Below are 19,671 nucleotides of genomic sequence, written 5' to 3'. Positions count from 1 at the left end.
AGGCTTTCCAGCTGGGTGACCTGAGGAAGCCTCTTTGCACACCCCCACCTTACCCCCACCCCCGCAGCTCCCCATCTTATCTGTAGAATGAAAGGGCTGAAGCACTTCTAAACTCCTTCCAAGTTTCACATTTTCCGTTCATCACATAGGAGTAAGCGCTGCCTTCCACTAGGTGTGAATATAAGGTTTATTAAACATTGATAAATAGAATATCAGAGAAACGTGAGGAGAGAATTCAGGCTGATGGGCCAAAGAATTCACCTAGATTAAACATTAATATTTACACTTAAATACATATATACTTATATGTGTATTTCCATACACGTATATGCATATCTAGAGAGACAAAAACCTAGAGAAAGTGGCTGGCCATGGAACATATGGCCGATGGCAAACCCAGGGCTGAAGTACAGGTTTTCTAGCTGCTGTCAGGGTACTTTGCCCACCGGCCCTGTGTATATCTTATATGCCACTGGAGAGCTGGAAGATTTGATAAGAGTCATGGCTAATCAGCAACATGTGTGCTGCGCTTCCTTCCCCATCACCATCAATATTGTGTTAGAAAAAGCTGCATGTCCTGGCGACAGCACGAATCTTCTTTTAAATGGGAGTCCTAAGAACCCATCCCTGCCTTTAATACTAACCCTGCATGTAAATTCGCTGAAGGATAATATCCTGAGATCATTTTTCAGAGGCGTTGAAAGGAGTCCATTTAATTGAAGGAGCTGAAGGAGAGGAAGCCATCTGACTTCTCCCACCAGACTGCTGCGGGATGGATGGCGAGCCCAGTACACAGTCAGCCTGGGTAGGGAGAGGTCCAGCCCCACCCTAGCTATGTGCCCTGGGCAAATAACTTTGCCTTTTGGGGTCTCAGCTTCTGCAAGAAAAGTCAGAAGTTGAAGTAGATCAATTTAATGACGCTTATCGTTCTGGGATTTTTCCTTGATGCAACTTCTGAAGCAATTTACCTGAAATTTTAGCCAACTATCTGTTTCCCTCTGCTGGATAATTTAAAAAGGAAGGAAGGAAGGAAGGAAGGAAGGAAGGAAGGAAGGAAGACAATTGGGATAGCTGTCTAGATAATAGTCTGTTGCTTAGACAAAAATTAAAAGTGGATTGACAGATTGTTGCCTTCATTTGGTCAGTTCAATATTCATTCAATAAATAGGAAACAGTTTCTACATTGAGAGTCATATGCTATGGTAAAGAGATACAGCCAGTGTATCTTGATCTTATTTTTAAAAGTGGTTACCAATAGGAAGATGTGCATCTGCAGAAAAAGGACGCCGTGTTTTAGCATCTATAAATCTGATGCTGCACCTACTCTGCCACAGGCTCTTCTGGGTCCTGGTAAAGTTATAATCTCTCCACCTTGTCTGGAGAGCTGGCTCATCATCCTCAAAATCCTTTCTTAGTTGAGATTTTGTTCCCCAAATGCCTTGGAATAGCACTAACTGCCTCACGTGAAGGCAAAATGCCCTAGGTAACCTGAGCCTGCGGTTCCCTCCCATCTGGAGAGGGGAAAAAAAGTGGGGGGTGGGAGATCGGAAGAAAAGAGAAAAATACTGAGAAACATGTTTTGGCAGACAAGGCCTTCGGAGACTACCATGTGCGCTCCATATTGAGCAAGCCCAGGTCTTTGAAGTTTTTCTGAATGTAAAGGCATTATTCTTTCTCAAACTGTGCCTAAGTAGTACAGACGTTAAAACAATGAGGCCAGAAGGCGCAGACGCGGGACTAAGTGTTTAATTCGTCCTTCACCCAAGTGCTTGCCACCAGTTAGATCCACAGTTTGCACCCAGGCAGCTGGCAGGACTGCCAACCTCTGCGCCCCCTCTCCAGACCCGGGTTTGCCTGGGTCCTAGGACACTTTAGCATCAACTTCGGAAGTAAGTACTTTGCCAAACGCTGGGAGAAAAACTTCCCAGATGTTTCCTGTGCTATGGAAAGCAGTCGAGGATGGATCTGAAACATTTTTCTTACACCGGCACAGCGGCGGGTCACAGGGCCCGCCAGGCGCCCGCGAGCCCGGCTTCTTGGCGAGCTGCTGGGTGTACCCCAGCTTCTACACGCAGTCTCACGCTTACCCCATCTCTAGGAGGTTCCTGCAGAGAGGGACATAGAGGGCGGAAGTACAGGGGACGTTTTACCGCGTGTGAAATTATGAATCTCACCCAAAGGTCTCTAGTACATGTACTCTATAACCTATGATGAGGTTTTTAGTTATCGGGTTCCTATTATAAATTCGTCCTTCAATTTGCAGGGCAGTTTACATAAAACGAAGGGCTAACTCCGCTTGCTCGCGTTTACTCCAGGGACCAGCCTCTCACCCAGGCTGTGTGGATTCCAGAGGTAGGTGGGACAGGAACAGCAGGCGTTCACAAATGCAATGCATAATACTGGTCCGAGGTGAGCTGAGGCTTTACACACACTAGGGTGGCCAAGAGCTTCCAGAGAGGAGAGCGGGCAGCTCCAGGTGCTTCCGGGTCTCAGCAAGCACTTCCGGGCTGTGCGCACCACCCTGCTTAGCATTAGTGTTGTGGTTGGATCATCACACGTTCTGAAGGGCTTTGCTTTCAAAGGCCTTGGCAACCATCATGGCACAGTACTGTCCCGTGGGCAACACAGGAATGTCTTTTAATTCAGAAGAATCTCCAACACGCAAGCACTCTTGGCCATTTCCTGCAGGGAAGCTGTGCAGCCAGGACACTGCCTCAGCCTTCCTGTGGTTGCTCCCTTCCTCTCTGAGGCAAATCTTGGATTGTCTTTCCACAGAGTAAGTTCACTGGGCCCAAGATGAATGGGCTTTCTACACACAGGCCTCTGGAGAGGTCCCTGTTCCTAGACATCTGGTTTATGCTTGGAGTTGGGCCATTGGCCTTGCTCACTGTGACCTTTTGGGGTCAGGAAGTACACACAGCAGCGGTCATAGCAGTTGGCAGTTAAACCAGTCAGTCAGAGCAGGGTCCTCCCATACTGAGATGTGGGTATTCAACTGTTTGGCGGAGGCATTGGGTAGAAGGTGAGAGAAGGTACTCCTGAGATTTTCTCAGTCTCTCATGAGACCATAAAATGAACTGCATAGAAACTGATGGGAACTCGTGGGCCTTTGCTTCTGTTCCCTCAACAATAATTGCCCCCTCTCCTTCAGAACTTCCATCTGCCCACCAGGATCATTGTTGCAGCCTACTGTGTGCTTAGGTCTTTGGCAGGCCTTTTAAGGAAACAAGGTCCGTTCCCACAGGACTGTTAGTGGAAGGATGAGATGGTACCCATTAAAATGATTTTTTTTTCCTGTGATTATTTTTCTGGAATGAATCAATGGCACACAGAGAATGCATACTGTATACATGGCTTTCTTTTTCTGACCCTCTTCAACCTGGCTTTCTCTCTGCAGGAGGATATTTAGAATTCCCATCACAGAGAATCGATGGGGAAACTACCAGTCCAGGTAAGCATGGGACCCACCCACATGGTCTGGTGAATTGAAGAAAGGAAAATCATCTCCAAATGCAACCAGCCCGGTGGGGGTAGAAGCTGGAAAAAGGATAGGAAATGTGAACATCCCCAAGTCGGCAGACTCCGCACAGGGTGGTGAGGTGTGAGGAACAGTCAGTGGAGTCAGATGTTTTGGCAGCTGTTAGAGAACTTCCTGATCTGCAATAAAGTTCACGTGACCAAAAAGATGTTTTCCATGTTCGGTTGCCTGGTTCGTTTCCTCACTCTCTTCGTGTCTTACAGGTTTAGGAGATTTTACTGAGTCCCGGAAGAATGGTGGTACTGACCAGATGTGGACCTAGAGAGGTGTCTTTGAGGCTGTGATTGGATTCATCTGAAGGGGCCTCCGGGGAAGCTCACTCCCTGATAGGTTGCCTTCATGAGTCTCACCTGAAAGTATCACCAAGGCCTTTCTTTTCAAAATGGGGAATCCTGGCTCTTCCCTTTCTAACCTTCAGCCTGTCAATCTAAGATTTAAAAACAAACAAACAAAAACAACAAAAACAAAAACAAAAAAAACTATGTCAAGTTCCAGAAGTTCCAGGCATCTTCCCAGGCCGGCGCCTTCCTTCCGGCTGTAGCAGTCTTGTTGCTGGAATGATGCATAATTAGAGCCTGACCACTATGGAAATATAAACAAGATGTTTACTTTCCTTACCAAGAGGGGGTAAAAAAAAAAGGAATCCTGGTGTTCAAACAGGGACTCCTCATGAAGCAGCACATAAAAAAGGGTAAGATACCTGTGACTCTGAACTCTTCCATACTGTATGGAGGACTGGGGGCAAGAAGGCTGAACTCTGATCTAGGGATCATCGCCCCTTGGCCCGTCTTTCAGATCACCCAACAAGGCAAGTTGGGCCAGCTCATCTCCAGGCCCCTCCCAATCTCAGATTCCCTCCTCCCCTTGCATCTGCGATTGGCCTGGAAGACAGGCAGAGAAGAGAAATCTTTGCACCTAACTCCCAGGGACCACCCTGGAGTGGAAGGACCAGAACGTGGACCTCTTTGAAGATCAAACTTTGCCCAACAAGACGGGGAAAACGCATTTGGGAGTATGTGTAAGAACACGCTAGTGAGATCCCAGGAAGGAGTTAAATTCATCATAGTCAAGGGTCATAGTCAGGGGTGGGAAAGGCAGGGGGAACTGAGGGTCTGGCATGCCTAATGCGGGATGCCAGATTGTCCCTGAGGACTCAAAAATCCGTACTGCACCGGCAATTCAGAGGTGGCACTTTAATGTTTCTGTTTTGTAAATGCAAAGAGGTCACAAGTCAGTCCGGAAGCCAAGACCCCAACCAAAGTGAACAACTCCGACTTGCATGCCTAGCATCCATCGATTGCCACTCTGCCTGATGAGTGACTCTTAGGGAAGTTTCCGGTTCTACAGGAATGGCGAATCTGTCCACACTCCTGACGACTTTTAGGACAGTGTCATTATTACTAAAGGACAGATTTACACTTAAGTCTGCTGCAGAAGTGGGGGTGGGGCAGTGGAGCGCAGTAATATGTCTTCTGAAGTGCATCAGAAGCGGCTTCAAGTTCCCACAGCCTGTTGCAGGGTAGGTCTAATAGTTCAAGTAATCACCTTCCAGCCGCGCGTGACCGCAAGAGCACGGAGCCCACCAGTGAGCATCACCCAGTCCTCCTACATCCTGAGGATGCCTAGGAATAGTGACTATTGGCAACGGGTTAGCTTCGTGACTCGCAGCCTCAGAGAGCTAGAGAGCCAGAGAGCCAGAGAGCCAGAGAGCCAGGGAGCTGCAACTGCTTTACTCATTTGGACCTCTTTCTTTGGGGACTTGGCTTGGGAAATCTCTTTGGCCATTAATAAATGTCGTAAGATCACTCTGACCCAGGGGCGCTGCCTCGTGCGGGGCGGTGGGTTAGCCTGCTCCTGCGGTAGCCAGGAAGGCAGCGCTTAGACTGGACCTGCGGGCGGCGCCGCCAGGATTTTCTTTTTCTTCCCCGCCCCCCTTCCAAGTCGTCCACCGCAGGCGGCTTATTCTACCACCCACCGGCAAAGGTAGAGCCTGCAAGAGTATGCAAACGTGCAGTTCCCAGGCAAAACTAAACATAAAACAAAACAGACAGACAGACAGACAAATAAAAACCCTTCAGAATATGAACAAAGAAACTGAATTCTAGGAAGCACATGGAGAAAAGTCTGGGGGAACTGGCGCCAAAATTCTGCACTCCCTTCAAATGTGATGGGCAATTCTTTATTTCCCCGTTTTATGTTCCTTTTCTTCATGGTTTCTTGCTGTCCCTTAAATTTCCCTCTTGGTGGTTTTGGTTGTTAGTTTCCAGACAGTTGGAGTCGGGGTGAGAAGCCAATCTGAGAGGAGTTTAATTTAAATCCAGTCTCAGAGCCTTGGCTCTTTAGCCTATGCCATCACCACTGCCAGGTAGAAGCAGAGCCTGCCATAGGTGATAAAGAGAACCTTCCTGAACTTACATCCCCAGTCCCCACCTGTCTGCAAATTAGCCTTAAGTGTCGCAGCTGAGTTGGAGAATCGGTATCTGTGACTTGAGGAAAATAAGTCCCCATACTCTCTCTTCTCACCATAGGAACTATAAAATGAATTAATACAGCCTTGTATGATTTAAAAAGTCCTATTAAATAACCATTCATTTAACCTCCTCTAGGTTTGGCTTAGCACTACAGGGATAATTAGGGCCCAGAGGCTTGGCTGCAAACTTAGGAAATGCACCCCCCCAACACACACACACACACACACACACACACACACACACACACACACACAGAGAGAGAGAGAGAGAGAGAGAGAGAGAGAGAGAGAGAGAGAGAGAGAGAGAGAGAGAAAGAGGGATATTTGTGGGAGACAGGGTGAAGGCTGTGGAGACAATGTACTTACTCACTTGCCACTCTCAGCCACGTAACCAGCATGGGCTACATGAAAACTTGTCTCAAACAAGCCAAAAAGCGGCTGATGATGGCCAGAAAATGGAGATCCCTACAGGGACTGTATCTTTGTAGGGATGCAAATAAGAGGGAGTAATTTCCTTTAAGAAGTCCCTTGTCACGCTGTCTCTCCTTGAAGGCCTTCACATTGCTTTGCTTCCTCCTGTTCTGTGTCAGCCGTCCTACTTCCCACAGATTTCTTAAACGCAGAACCTAAGGCATTATGTCCAGAGATATCCTCGTTAGATAAGAGAGATGCCTTTGACACCTTGAAGTTACTGTTGGATCAGGGCTGGCAGGTAAATTTGCAGATAACTACAGCTGGGAAGTGCAACACCTCCAGTTTGGAGGCTGGCAATCCCTTCTACTTATTGGGCAAACTCCTGGCTCTGACAAGTGAAGACACACTAAGGTAACATTTGTACATTAGAACCAAGGGGTGCATTATACTCTGGGTTCCTCTGGCTGGGGAGAGATATGAGTAAATGACACTGCCATGAGTGTCTTACAGTGTGTGTGTGTGTGTGTGTGTGTGTGTGTGTACTGCCGGTTTAGATGTGTCACAACTGTTCAAGCACTCAGGACAGGATTTCCATCACTTAAGTCACCCCCTCTAGGAGTATGCAGAAGATGCTTCAGAAAGGCATTTCAAGGTCCTCTGCTCATGACCAGGAGATCTAGCCCAGACTACAGTACCAGGAAGCTGGGAGAGTATTTGGATGCACAGACTCTAGGTTAGGGATGCCCGCTTTATCCCACCAAGCTGTCCTTTCAGACACAAAGCATTTAGAAATGTCCTCCTTGTAGCTGGTGAAGATTAAACAGCATAGGCCTGTAAAAGGCTTGGTGCTTGATGGATGCTCATTAAAAGTTAGTTCTTTTTCTACGTCCTGAAGGTGGGGATGGGTGGGGTGGGCAGACAGTGTTTCTCCTCCCGAGGGAAGAACTGAGGTGGAGTTTGAGGAGGAGCTGCAGAAGGGGTCATTAACTTCCCTGAAATTCTTGCACTGACACACCCAAAGGCCACCAGACTTATCGAGATATCAGACTCAGTCTCCTGAGAAGGTGAGAGCTAGTGCAGAGGTGTGTCATGTTCCATTCCAGGCCCAGCCTGCCATAGCTGGGGTCTCAGAATGCCGCTGCCATAGAGGATTTAAGCACCCCTTCTCCTCTGGCCGTCATGGCTATAGCAGAGAGGGACCAGACTAAGGGGTGGGGAACACTGCATTCTGGACCGTCAGAGTCCCTTAGCGCCCAAATGTTACATCAGGCCTGGTGCCCATGAGGGGAAAGGATGACCACAAACTGTTAATTAAGGGGCTCAGGTTCCATGCCCCAATAAGGAATGGAACATAGCGCTGTTTGTTTGTTTGTTTGTTTGTTTATGTATTTATTGCTCCTGGGGAGGGAATCTGGGGGGGGGGCTTCGCTCATGCCAAGCAAGTGCCCTTATTATTTAAAAGCACCAATCTAGTGTCAGCTATTCTGAGAAGCTACCCCTGTCTCCAAGCCCTCTGTCTTCCTTAGGGCTGACCCTTCCAACCTCTTTGAAAAGACTTTTTGATAGCTCCACGTGCCCAGCAGCTGGCACTTTATTAAGCTGGGGCAGGGTGGTCAGTCTGTGTGAGGAGGAGGAGGAGAGAGAAGAAGGCAATGGGTTTCCGAGGCTGAAAGAACTGATCCTCGGGATCTGGAGTGCTGTGGGAGGCCTGGCTTGGTGCATGGAAGTATTTAGCAGGTTCGGTGCTGTTATTGCCTAACAGGGTGTGAAAAGTAATATGAATGTGAAATATTGTGGGAAAATGGAGCGTTTCCAAGGCGGCAGCAAGGCCCCTCTGGCTGGTCTGGAGGACCCAGAATCCCTAAGCCCCTTTGTGGTGCTCCAGGAGTTCTGAACCGGAAGGCAGAGGAAATGGGGCTGGCTGCGGGGTGGGGTGGGGTGGGGGGGAGGTTGAGAAGGGGAGGGAGAGAAGAGAGGCTCGCAGTAAGAGCACTCGGAGTGGCAGATGGCAACCCGGCTGACAGCGGGGTGTGGGTGGGTGGGTGTGGAGTAAAGCCCTCCTTCCTTTACGCCTCAACTCTGTCTTTATGCGTATGCGTCTAAAAGATGAAAACAATATTTTATCCTATCAGCAAGGGCCAGAAGACGAATGTGTAGGTGAGAGCTGAATGCCAAGACCCTCAAACGATGGAGATGTTCCAAATCAGGGCCAGATCTAGAGAGCACAAACTTGGCTGCCTATACTGTATTCTGTAGACAACGGCTCCCTCAAATTCTGACAATAAAACCTTAACCTCTTAATATACATACAGGGGTTCTGACTTCCCCACCCTGGGCCTCAGCAAACCCTGTCTCAGGCAATAGAGAGAGCCAGTGCTCCCACCTCCTCAACAATCCTTGAGAGGTGAGCCTTTTTCTAAGAGGGGTGGGCGTGGGTGGGTGGATAAAGGCAACCTACCTTCTTCTCCGCCACCCACCCCACTCCTCACAGAAGGGCACGAGTGGAATTATTCTCAACCTATCCGCATTCCTGGGCATCCCTGCCTCTTTCCAGACACAAATGAGCTCAAGCAAGAGACTGGAGGAGGCTTGTCCACATTAAGTTGAGGAAGCGAGGAACTGAACGCCTCCCTAAGAGAGGCACCGCCGGTTGTTAGTGGTGGTTTTTTTTTCCCCCTCGACCAGTTTGAGGAGCTTGGTCCACTGCTTTCTCAGCACAGGACTTCATCAGACTGCATCGAAGCAGCCAGGCCAGGATACAGATGCTTGCTGATGGTATAGACGGTATTAGGTTGGAAAAGACACCTAACCCACAGCATATTATTCTATCTTACAAGTATTCAGTCACTATTACGTGAGCGGCCGGCCATAGGTAGTCACTGAATTTCTCCTGCAAATAACTCCGCTTTCTAACAAACATCAAACTCAGGCTCTAGGACCCACGGCGTGGAGAAACACAGGAAGGACGTGAGGAGGGATGCGCAAGGACAATCACAATCAGAAACTAACGCCCTGAATCCGAAAACCCGCTCCGCAGTGCTGACCTCCAACCTCCTTTCCGAGGCCCGAAGCTCCAAAGTCACTCCGCTGCTCTTGCCCCCAGGGCGCACTGACGACCAACCGAAAGTCCAAAGGAGCGGGCTGCCTCCGCGGCCCAGGGCCAACAGGCCTCCACTGCTCGCAGCTCTTTCCCCAGACTCCGCCTGGCCTTCCCGCTCCGCGTGCGCGTGGAGCCTGGAGGTCGCGCGTGGGACCCGGGCTCCTTCCTTCCCCTCCTTCCCGGGTGAGCTCACTTCCTCCGGCGCTGCTCCATTCCCCGTGGCTGGAACCCAACTCCAGCCTCCAGCGGCTGCCCAGCGGGCAGTGACTCCCAGCCCGGCCTTCACCCCGTTCCTTCCTCACCCCTAGGGGCTTGTTGGACCCACGGCCCGGCCCGGAGTCCGGTGGGATTCCTCCTGAAAGAAAGCGGAAGTAGAAACCTCAGAACCGAGAGGAAGCAGCTTCTTGCAGCCCCCGGCTGAAGGCCAGGCCTAAGTTCTCCGGGATGCCCATTTGAGTCTGGACCAGGGCCTGAGGCTCTTTTCCTTCTTTCTTCTTTTCTGCCCCGCCCCCTTTCACCCTGTTTCTCATTCTAACGCTAGTGTTTTAAAAATTCATATGTAAGCGGTTTTTTTAAAAAAGCAATTTCGCGTTTAAAAGTCGGCAGCAGCAGAGGAGAAATTGCAAATAGGATGGGGTTTAATTAGCTGATAATACTCCTCTCATGCTCTGTAATTAAGCAGAGATTCTAGTGGCGCTTCAGGGCCCACAAGTGATTATTACAAGCATATTTTACGTTTACATTAAAACTCTGTCCCCGGGGTGTAATATGGGATCTGATTCCATTTATTCGTATTTCAAAATGGAGCACTGAGGCCAGAACACGGGCTTTCCAGTAATGGAAGGCTGATGTGTGCAGGCTCTTTGGTTTCCTGGGCTGATTTTGATTTTTTTTTTCGACCTATCCTTGTTGATGCTGAGCTCCCCTTCACCCCAAAAAGCCAGCCAAGAAAACCAAATAGCAGGCCATGGGGTGGGGTGTTGGGGGAGTCTCCAGGGACATCTGTGCAAAACAAGGTCAGCTTCGTTGTATGCAGAAGCACAGGCAGGAGCACCTAGGCATCTCCAGTAGAAACTCAGCTCTTCGTATCTAAATAATCTCCAGTGCTCTCCTCTTCACCATTTCATCTTTTTACACCCTTTCCAGGTTTCTTGTTACTCTATTTCAGCCCCCTAAGAGGCCTGCAGCCTCTCTGCATCCTAAGGGCTGGGCCAACAGACCGGTATGTAGCTGCCTTAGCCTGCCAATCCTCTGGACCCATTGCCCCAACCCTACCTCAGCGACTCCGGGTTTTAAAAGAAGCCCATACCTGTGTGGTCACCACACCTGCCATATTTGAATTAGAACTGCTTTCTTTTTTAGAAACACTATTCCTTTTCTCCAAGAGAGACCAACACATTCTCCTGGGCTTCCTTGGGGAGATATTATCCAACATGAAGTGTGCGAGGTGTGAAAACAACAGTCTGCAGCATCTGTCTTGGAACAGAATGAAGACGGTCCGGAAATAGTGGACATAGGTCTGTTTAGTCATCTGACCCCCATGATCATTTCTGTCCTCCCACCTAGCTCTCTATGCTGTCCCCTAAAACATTTCCCTGCTGAAACATCCTCTTTGTCTTCAATAAACAAGAGATCCCTGGAAATTACCCGTAGAAGGAAGAAGAACCCACCAGGATCCTTTTCACTAAGGAGACTTGCTGGCCGAGTACCAGGAGCATCTTCAAACCTATCATATATATAGATGTGGCTAGACCAGATGAATTATGCAGGTCCACATCTATTGCTGAATTTAGTTCTTTTCTTTTGTAGTCATGTATGCACGCAAGTGCACATTTTCAGAAATATACACATATACCCATGCGTACATAGAACATTGGTAGGAGTCTGTGCCAAGTTGCAGAAGAGCAGGACATTTAAATATTCTGATGGCATCCTCAAGACCAACCAGCCTGGGCCTGAGGGGGGTAGGGGTGGGTAAGTAGTTCTCCTAACCACAGCCATCATCCAGGTTTCCACATTTAGGCTCACACGATTCATTACAACCCTTAATCCTCATGAGAACACTAGCATCGGACCCTCTGACCCTGCCAATGAAGCCTCATAAAACTGGTCAAGATGCTGACCAACATACGCATATAGCATACATGTCAATTAGAGTGACATGGTCCTTTGGCTTCTAGTCTAGCTTCAGGGCTGCAGGGGGGGGCAGGGCAGAAGGTTTGGGGTCCCTTTCACCACTTAATGCCCTTTGGTCCCACCAAGGCATTGGTTGAACACAATACACCATCTGAAAAGAATTCCACGTTAGCTTACCCTCAGCATCTAAGGCAAAAAAAACTCTTGTCACCTGGTCCCTAAGAGCAACAGGCAAAACCCTGCTCAGAGAAGGAAACAAAAGCCTTTGTTGTTATTACTAATTCTAGAACTATTGTGATGTGGGGTTGAGGTGGGGGGGGGGGAGGGTCCAGAGTGACAACAGACTCAGTTCTGTTCTTAAATGTGTAGACACCTAACAGCCCCCTGTCCCCCACCCTCCACATGGCTACAGTGTGCTCCCGGGAGCTGAAACTGCTTACAGGATCATTTACAGGGATGAAGAAAGGATGTTGTGGTAAGGAAGAGTATGGGCTTGAGCCAACTTAACTGTTATTCTGGCCCAGTAATGGAAGTCAAAGAACATCCAGAAAACACAACTACTTCGTCTCTTGCAATGCTTCCTACATGTGACTTTTTTTTTTCTCTCTCTCTCTCTCTTAAAAAAAATGTGTCTTCTTCTACACCTACATCTTTCAGATAGACAGCAGTAAGGATAAGCTACTGTCTGGGTTAGAATCAGGAGGAAGTCCCTTAAACTTTTCCCAAGACCACACAGATGTAGATGAAAGTGTTCTTTGTTCTGCAAAAACAAAAGCTAATGGGTTTAGAGGATCTTAAGAGAAACAAGAGTATTTCCCTTGCTTTTTTATAAAAACCAATCGCCTCTGGCTTTATCTTCATCTCATGCGTTGTGTGTATGGGCCTATATACTGATGAGGGTCATACCCAGGGCCTCAGGCACACTGGGCAAATGCTGTACCACCTTTGCCGCTGACCATCCTCACTTGTTGGCTTCTGTAGTATAAATAAGAAAATTTCCGAAGGTCTGAATGATTGTTAGGTTGCAGAATTTAGCTCTATGATTTTTATAGTGAATAAGTATCACCCAATACATGGCCTATCCATTTATAACTTACACAAATTAACTGCAGATGAGAACATTATAAAAACTTTTATTTTATAATAAGAGAAAATTTATTCATGACTTATTTGATGCATAGCAATTTGGCTGCTTTCAATTTGGAGGGATGAAGGGATGGATGGTTGGGAAAGGAAATTCTCAGCTTGTGCAAGGCCTGAGACTCAATCCTAAACACCTAAAACAACACAAAAGGAAATACAGTTTGAGTTTGAAGGAGGGCCACACCAAAACATAGAAAAAACACTTCCACAGCTCCAGATAGAATTTTATAACCTCTGTCTTTTATATTTGTGTCTTTTTCTCCCCTTTCTTTCCTCCTTTTTCTTATTCTTTGGCATCAGTCACAGAGTAAAGACTTTGACTAAACACAGAGCTTTAGTGATCATTTGTTCTGCATATATCCTAGGCTTGTAAAATTTAGATTACAATCAGGATATAGCTTATACCATGGCCACCTTGTATTTTGTGCAAGCCTCTTCAGAACCTCCAAGGATCTCCCCCATCTCCATCCACTTGCATCAGCTAAACAGACACAATCAGGATAACTTGCAATGCTAGAACCATAGGAACTCCATTTGGCTTCTCCATGTATTGGAAAGCTTAGTGAAGATGCACAAACAGCAAATAACTGGGGAAAATAGCAGGAAAGCATTTTTGCCTGTATAGTTTGTATGTATTTTTGACTCACAAGAATGGCATGCCTTTTCATTAGGAATAAATTCCATGGGGTAAGATGGTGTAGAGTTTTAATCCTAGCACTTAGGAGATGCACATAGGAGGAATACAAGCTTAGATCAAGGTCAATCTGGGTTACTGAGGTGGATCCTATTGTTACAAACAAAACCAAATAAGAGAATTTCATCTGGGTAGACAAGAGAGATGGATGCTAAATGCACATATTTAGTGTCTGTCACATACTAAGGAGGAACTAGTTGCTATCTGCTGACAATCTAGGATTTAAAAACACTTTCTGTTTTGCTTAATGCGTTCTCAATTGGAAATCTGAGCAGAAAATGCTACTTTTACGAGAAGAAACATTTTAGATGAGACAAAAAGGCATAGATCTCCCCTTTTATCCTCCCAAACAGGAGACCATCCAGTTTAAAGTCATTGGGAAGACAGACTTGAAAGAATGAGTCGTCAGTACCACAGGGGAAGACTAAGCTACAATATAGTCCCTAACAGATGTTTTGGAATGAACTTCGTTTTTTTTTTCTTTTGTTTTTTTAAGGAAGACGATCCCTGCTTCCCCCTCAGTGAACCCACACCCAATTGCACTTCTAAAAGGGTTTGCCAGAACTCTAAAGGGCTAAAAGTTATGCACCTACTACTCAGGCAGGAAAACATGATGCTTTTGGTGTGTGTGTGTGTGTGTGTTGGTTTGGGAAATGGTCTTGCTATGTAGTCCTGGCTGGCCTGGAACTTTCTGTGAAGATGAGCCTGACTTGCAACTTTTGGTGATATTCCTGTACCAGCTCTCCATGTTCTCAGATTATGGGCTCAGCATCATTTCTGGCTCAAACCTAAATTAAAAAAAAAAAGAAAAGAAAAGAAAAAGAAAAAAAGAAAGAAAGAAAGAAAAAAGAAAAGAAAAGAAAAAAAAAGGGGGAAAAAGCATCAAAACTAAGGAGGGAACTGAGAAATCAAAGGCAACAAGACTGTTTGGGACTGGAAAATCATTCACTTTCATTACTCCCAGGTAATTAAAGAGTGCTTGCATGCTAAAAATATTTTAATTTGGAACTGCTGTGGTCTTCAAGAACAAGCAAATAAACAAACCCACCCTGTCAAAGGACACACGGGCTCTGCAGCTCACTCTGCTGTTTATGTCTCCAGAAGTGTCTCCCGGTGTATAGTCCAGGCTGGTAAACAGCCTAAACTGCTGTAATGGCTAAAGGTCAAGTTGCAACATGAAAGGCTTGAAGAGAAGCTCTCATATTTAAAGATACAGTGCGTAGGAACGGCAAACCTGGAATAACCTCTGCTCTGTCCTGTCCATTTATGTTCATCAAAAGACTCTGCGCAAGACGTGAAATCAGGTTATCTTTCCCCCCACAAAGCAGGTGTTTATGTGATTTCCACGGGATAAGGGAGAGATTTCATATAGTGGCCAGGAAAAAAGTATGAGCCTGAGACCCCCAGAAGGTAGCAACTGAGGGAAACAGTTGAGGTAGGAAAGAAATAAAAAAGCAGTTGGAGGAGCCCTGGGTTTCCCCCCAGCTGCTGAAACATATGGTGCCAGGGTTTTCCAAAGATGACAAAGGATAGACAGTAAAATCCCCATTTCCCCTACAGAATGCCTTCTCCACAAATAAAGATAAGCCTCCAGGGCGAAATCTTTTCCCCTACCACGGGGTGGGGGGTGGGGGGGGAACAGAGGTCACTAAATTTTTTTCATAGTTTAATAAAAATAGCAGGGTGATTATGGAGGCAACAGAAAGAGTCAAGGTGTTTGGGCTTAAAAAACTTCAAGACCAGGCCAGGCCCTGGGTGGGACTATTCAAACGGGTTCTCCATATTTCATGTTTTATAGACAGTCTTTTCCCTAAAGGATATACTTTCATTAGGCCATAAATGCACTAGCAGATGAGAGAGGGAAAGGTGTGTGTGTGTGTGTGTGTGTGTGTGTGTGTGTGTGTGTGTGTGTGTTCATCAGAGACAGGTGTGGTGGCTGAGGCATGTAAGTGTGTTGAGCTATAGCTGAGCCATAGCTGTGCCACCCACCTTTTCTGGCAGAAGTTTACCTTTTCTAGTTTTCAGGTCCCACCGGGGTTTTGACTGAAGGGACAAATTTCTCCCAAGTGTCTAGTCTGTCTGTCTATCTGTCTGTCTGTCTGTCTGTCTGTCTGTCTGTCTCTGTCCCTCTCTCCATGCATTTTTCCAAGTTGGTTAAATTTTGAGGTTTATTAGTTGTGTTCTTACTGTCTGAGCTTGGGTGGAAAGGAAATGTTGAAGACACTGTTTGGGTTCCCGGGGCACCTTGGTCCCGCGGATCAGGGAAGTGAAATACTTCAAAGCCTGGAGGGCCTAACTAGATGCCCTCAGAGCAGAAGTCTTCCCACTTCTTTATTTCAGTCTGAAGAGGATTGAGTCCACCACTGGAGAATTATCCAATCTCCCTCTCTCCGAGCTTCTTCATCCGGCATCCGCTGGCGGCCTCTGTGAGAGCGGTTAACTCCACGATTCGCACTTAGAGGTCAGTAGCGGTTTAAAAATTATTGTAAAACATGGCCTGGATGATATATTGTCTAGGCCAGATTACCAATCATACCCTATATTTAAGACGCACCCCGAATTGTGTCCCTGTTTCATAAGGGAACTGTACTCAATGGAGAAGAATTGGAGCAATAACTACTTCCTTCTTGGGGGGCGGGGAAGAACGATTTCTAAAGAAAGCATTGGAATCAAGGACGAGTTAGGTAATGAGTATTAAAAAGGTAAGCAGGTCGCTGTTGCTGAAACCCAATCACAGTTCGCAGTTCAAGGCAAACTGCCTTTAATTGACACGCTGTATATTCCCTTGCTCGTCTCAGGGCTGCCCTGGCAGGGACGCCCCTTGAGTATTTATTTCTAGGGTGGAAACAAAACAACCAACCCCGTCTACCGCGTTAAGGGAGCACTCCAAGATGGACTGCCAGAGAAAGGCTTTTTGACCCGGGTGGAAATTAGTCATATTGACAGACGCGCAGGAAAGGTAAATTACCCAGAGCGCTGACGCTATGCAGAAGCGCTCCGGGTTCTGACTCCACTGCAGCGCGGAGAGGGGGGCTAGAGGTTCCCAGTCCTTTGCCCCAGATTTCCACCAGACCCTTAGCTTCTCCGAATCTGGAGTTTCAATGGGGAGGCGACCCAAGCAAGTCTTATAAGATGCCAGATAGGAAAAAGATTAAAAAAAATAATGCAAACGCAAAGGGAGAAAAGATTTACCGTTTCTGAGCTGGGGCACCGGCAAAGTCCAGAACCAACAGGAAAAGCTAGCAAAGACGGCTGAGGAAGTGAAGGGGGGGAGGAGGCTGGGAGGCGCGGACCTCAAGGCTCTAGACCTGGTGCTGCCACTTGGGAGGTCCCTGCCTCTGTCTGGCCAGGCTAACCGTAACCCCAGGAGGATCGGAGCTAGGGCGGGTCACAATTACACCTCGGCTCCAGGCGAGGGCTTAAAACCTAGTGGTGAGGACTGAAGTCTGGAAGCAAGGTCCCCCGCCGTCATCAGAGAGGGGCCAGGCCCGTGCGCGGGAACTTTTTTTTTTTACAAGACATGTGGGTACAAGAAAACAAAATCAAAATAAACTACCTTTATCTGTCATAGACAATGAAAATAAAAGCTGCCTTCTACAGGAGGTGAGAGGCAGTTTTGAAATTCAGCAGGTTTTGTTTTTTGTGAGTTTCCCCGATCTTACCCGACAAGTGAGGCTGGGAATGGGGGAAGAACTATTCCATTGGCGGAGGTGGGTGGGGTTGGGTTCCTAGGTTTCCCCCTAAGTGTGCGCATCCACACCTCTTAACACAAGCTGGAGAATGCTTGCACACCAGATGGCAGTGACACACGCAGAGTCTAGTTTCTATCTAATTTCTTTCCCAAAATTAGACTCCAGAAGGGGCAGAGTGGAAGGCATTAAAAGTGTGGCATCTAGGTTTGACCAAAGGGTCTACTCAAAGAGTAGACACCGTGGGACACTTGGTTCATGAAACAGCATTCTTCCTATGGCTGTAGGGTTGGGGCCTCCTCACCTAATTCGGACTTGGGTCCTGGGCTCAAAAAGGAAAGAACCAGTGGTGGGCCTTGCTGTCAAGTTTCAGGGGGACAAGGAAGGACCTTTCACCCGCAGGGTCCCCACCCAGCGTAGGTCGCCTGGCGGGTGGTTTCTCCCGACCCTGAGAGTGGCGCCTCAGGCATTTGCAGTTTTCAGGACTCTCCTGAGTGTTTCTTCTCCAGAGAGGTTGTGGGAAAATTATGGCAAAGACTAAGTAAAAGGACACTCTACCTATTATTAAAGCAACACAGGACAAAAATGTGCTCTGTAGATTCCTCTCTCGGTCTCTGTTGTTTTCGAAAAACAAACAAACAAACAAACAAACAACAAAAACCGCGCCAAGATTCACTTTTAAGAAAACCTTGGGGGAGGGAGGGATGGGTGGGGCCTAGAAACCACTCTCCACTGCACTTGGAATCCCGGCGTTCTAAACTTTTTTCCCCCCTCTCTTCCGGCACTGTCCCTAGCCCAGAGTTGTAGACAGTAGCCAACTATTCCTGAGACGGTCCGGGGTAAGGGAGGAATCTCTGTTGCTTCCGGATAGCAAAGGTACAGGACATTTCTGAAGTCACGCTTAAAGAACAGCTTATAATAAAGTCATATCTCGACGACGCGATTTGTTGTGGGAGGGAGTATTGTGTTAGAATTGGGCTTCCACCCGTCCCGTCCCCTCTCACCTTGTGGTGGAGGCCCGAGTCCAGTCTCACCTCTCAGGTCGCAGCTCCGATCCCTGCAGCGAGCTCTCTTCCTCTTCTGGAAGGTGCTTGGCTCCCGCTGACTCTCAGTTCTCAGACGACTCCGACCCCAACAGTAGGACCCAGCCTCCCTTTCTTGGACTCCCCTACTGCCTCTTCAAAGAGCTAGGCTGGCTGGAACAGAGACAAGGTACCTTCAGTTTCCCCCTTTATCTTCCACCCTTCCTGCCCCCAGCTTTTCTACTCCATGCTGCTGATGCGGTGCCTCTACGCACCCAAGTGCCTTGTCTTGGGGTGGCAGTGGGGGCTCGACCCCTTGGAGCAGCGAGCCTGATGAACAGGGAACCCTCAGACCCATCGCATCTATGGTATACGTGGCCCTCGAGAGAGTGGAAGATACACAAAGGAGAGGAAGTGCAGAGGGAAAAAAAAAAAAAAAAGGAAGGGGGAAAATAAACCTAGCATACACACGCATTCAAAACCAACTTTGAGGTTGGACTGTTTCTATTTCAGACGACACGACCTGGATGAATGGAGTATCCGGAGAAGGGTTTTGAAGACGTTTAGGAGGAAGGGTGAGTTTTCTGTTGAGAAACTCAATCTGCCATACAGTAGCGGCCCCATCTGGGATCTGTCACTGCTGACAGCACCACAGGGCACAGCCGTGATCTTCTGCTCAGCCTGCACTCCCCGAAATACCCTCCCTAATCAAAGGATGTCTGCGCGCCGGCGCTCAGCTGACCGCGTTGAAGCAGAGAAGCCTGTGAGTTCCACCCCTCCCGCCCCCTCCCCAGGCTCACAGCCTCCCCCAACCCCATCTTTCCAGAGCATTAATTAAAAGCGGAAAAAAGACAGAGGCTGATGTCATTGCTCTCAGATCATAAACGTAAGAGTCATCCTGTGAGAATCCCTGAAAATGACTTTAATGAATAATTTCAGAGACAGTTATGGCTTTGGGTGATTACTGAGCGAGAATATGAAAACCAGATTTGTAAGGGACGAGCCGGCGATGGTCAGGAGGTCTGACCGCCACTTTCCCCCCAATTCAAACCACAGAGCTTTTTCTTTTCCCAACTAGTGCTACAAACTTAGATTTTGTTTTCGGGTTTTTTTTTTCTTCTTCTTTCTTTTCTTTAAACAGAAGCCATAAGCAACACACACACACACACACACACACACACACACACACACACACACACACACACCGTTTCTATTTTATTCCAAAGACAAAAATATCAGTGCCAAGCAACAATTTCAACCCATCTTAAAAAGAAGGCCCTGCTGTCTCTGTTGCCTGGTTTTCGATCACTTCCCCCTGGTGGAGCTGCCACGCCTGGTGGGACATGAAGCCCTGAGGTGGGTTGGTGGCGAGGGGGGGTGGGGGGAACCGCAGGGCGAGGGGGGGCGTAAATCCTCTTTTCTGAGGTGTAGGGGGAGCAGGGATAGATAGGGGGAAGAGGGAGGG

General features: G+C 47.7%; 1 protein-coding gene and 1 long non-coding RNA gene across 2 annotated transcripts in view; one reads left to right on the top strand and one right to left on the bottom strand.

Annotated features, from left to right (window-relative positions):
• The window catches only part of LOC311584156 (uncharacterized protein), a gene marked incomplete at its 5' end in the record, with an annotated part of 22,307 nt that extends 3,743 nt beyond the window's left edge, over positions 1 to 18,564 (bottom strand). Inside the window, 3 exons of the mRNA XM_084758276.1 lie at positions 9,467 to 9,877; positions 18,189 to 18,361; positions 18,482 to 18,564. Coding sequence (XP_084614402.1) covers positions 9,467 to 9,877; positions 18,189 to 18,361; positions 18,482 to 18,564 — 667 coding nt within the window. The remainder of the gene's footprint in view (positions 1 to 9,466; positions 9,878 to 18,188; positions 18,362 to 18,481) is intronic.
• LOC311585160 lies at positions 2,647 to 6,145 on the top strand. The gene is made up of 3 exons (XR_014775122.1): positions 2,647 to 2,776; positions 3,398 to 3,451; positions 3,742 to 6,145. It is a non-coding gene; the product is annotated as an uncharacterized lncRNA (long non-coding RNA).
• Positions 18,565 to 19,671: the final 1,107 nt, after the last annotated feature.

Source organism: Acomys minous (genome assembly GCF_964271855.1).
Source record: "Acomys minous genome assembly, chromosome: 15".
NCBI lineage: Eukaryota > Metazoa > Chordata > Mammalia > Rodentia > Muridae > Acomys > Acomys minous.
This window is presented reverse-complemented; position numbering and strand designations above follow the sequence as displayed.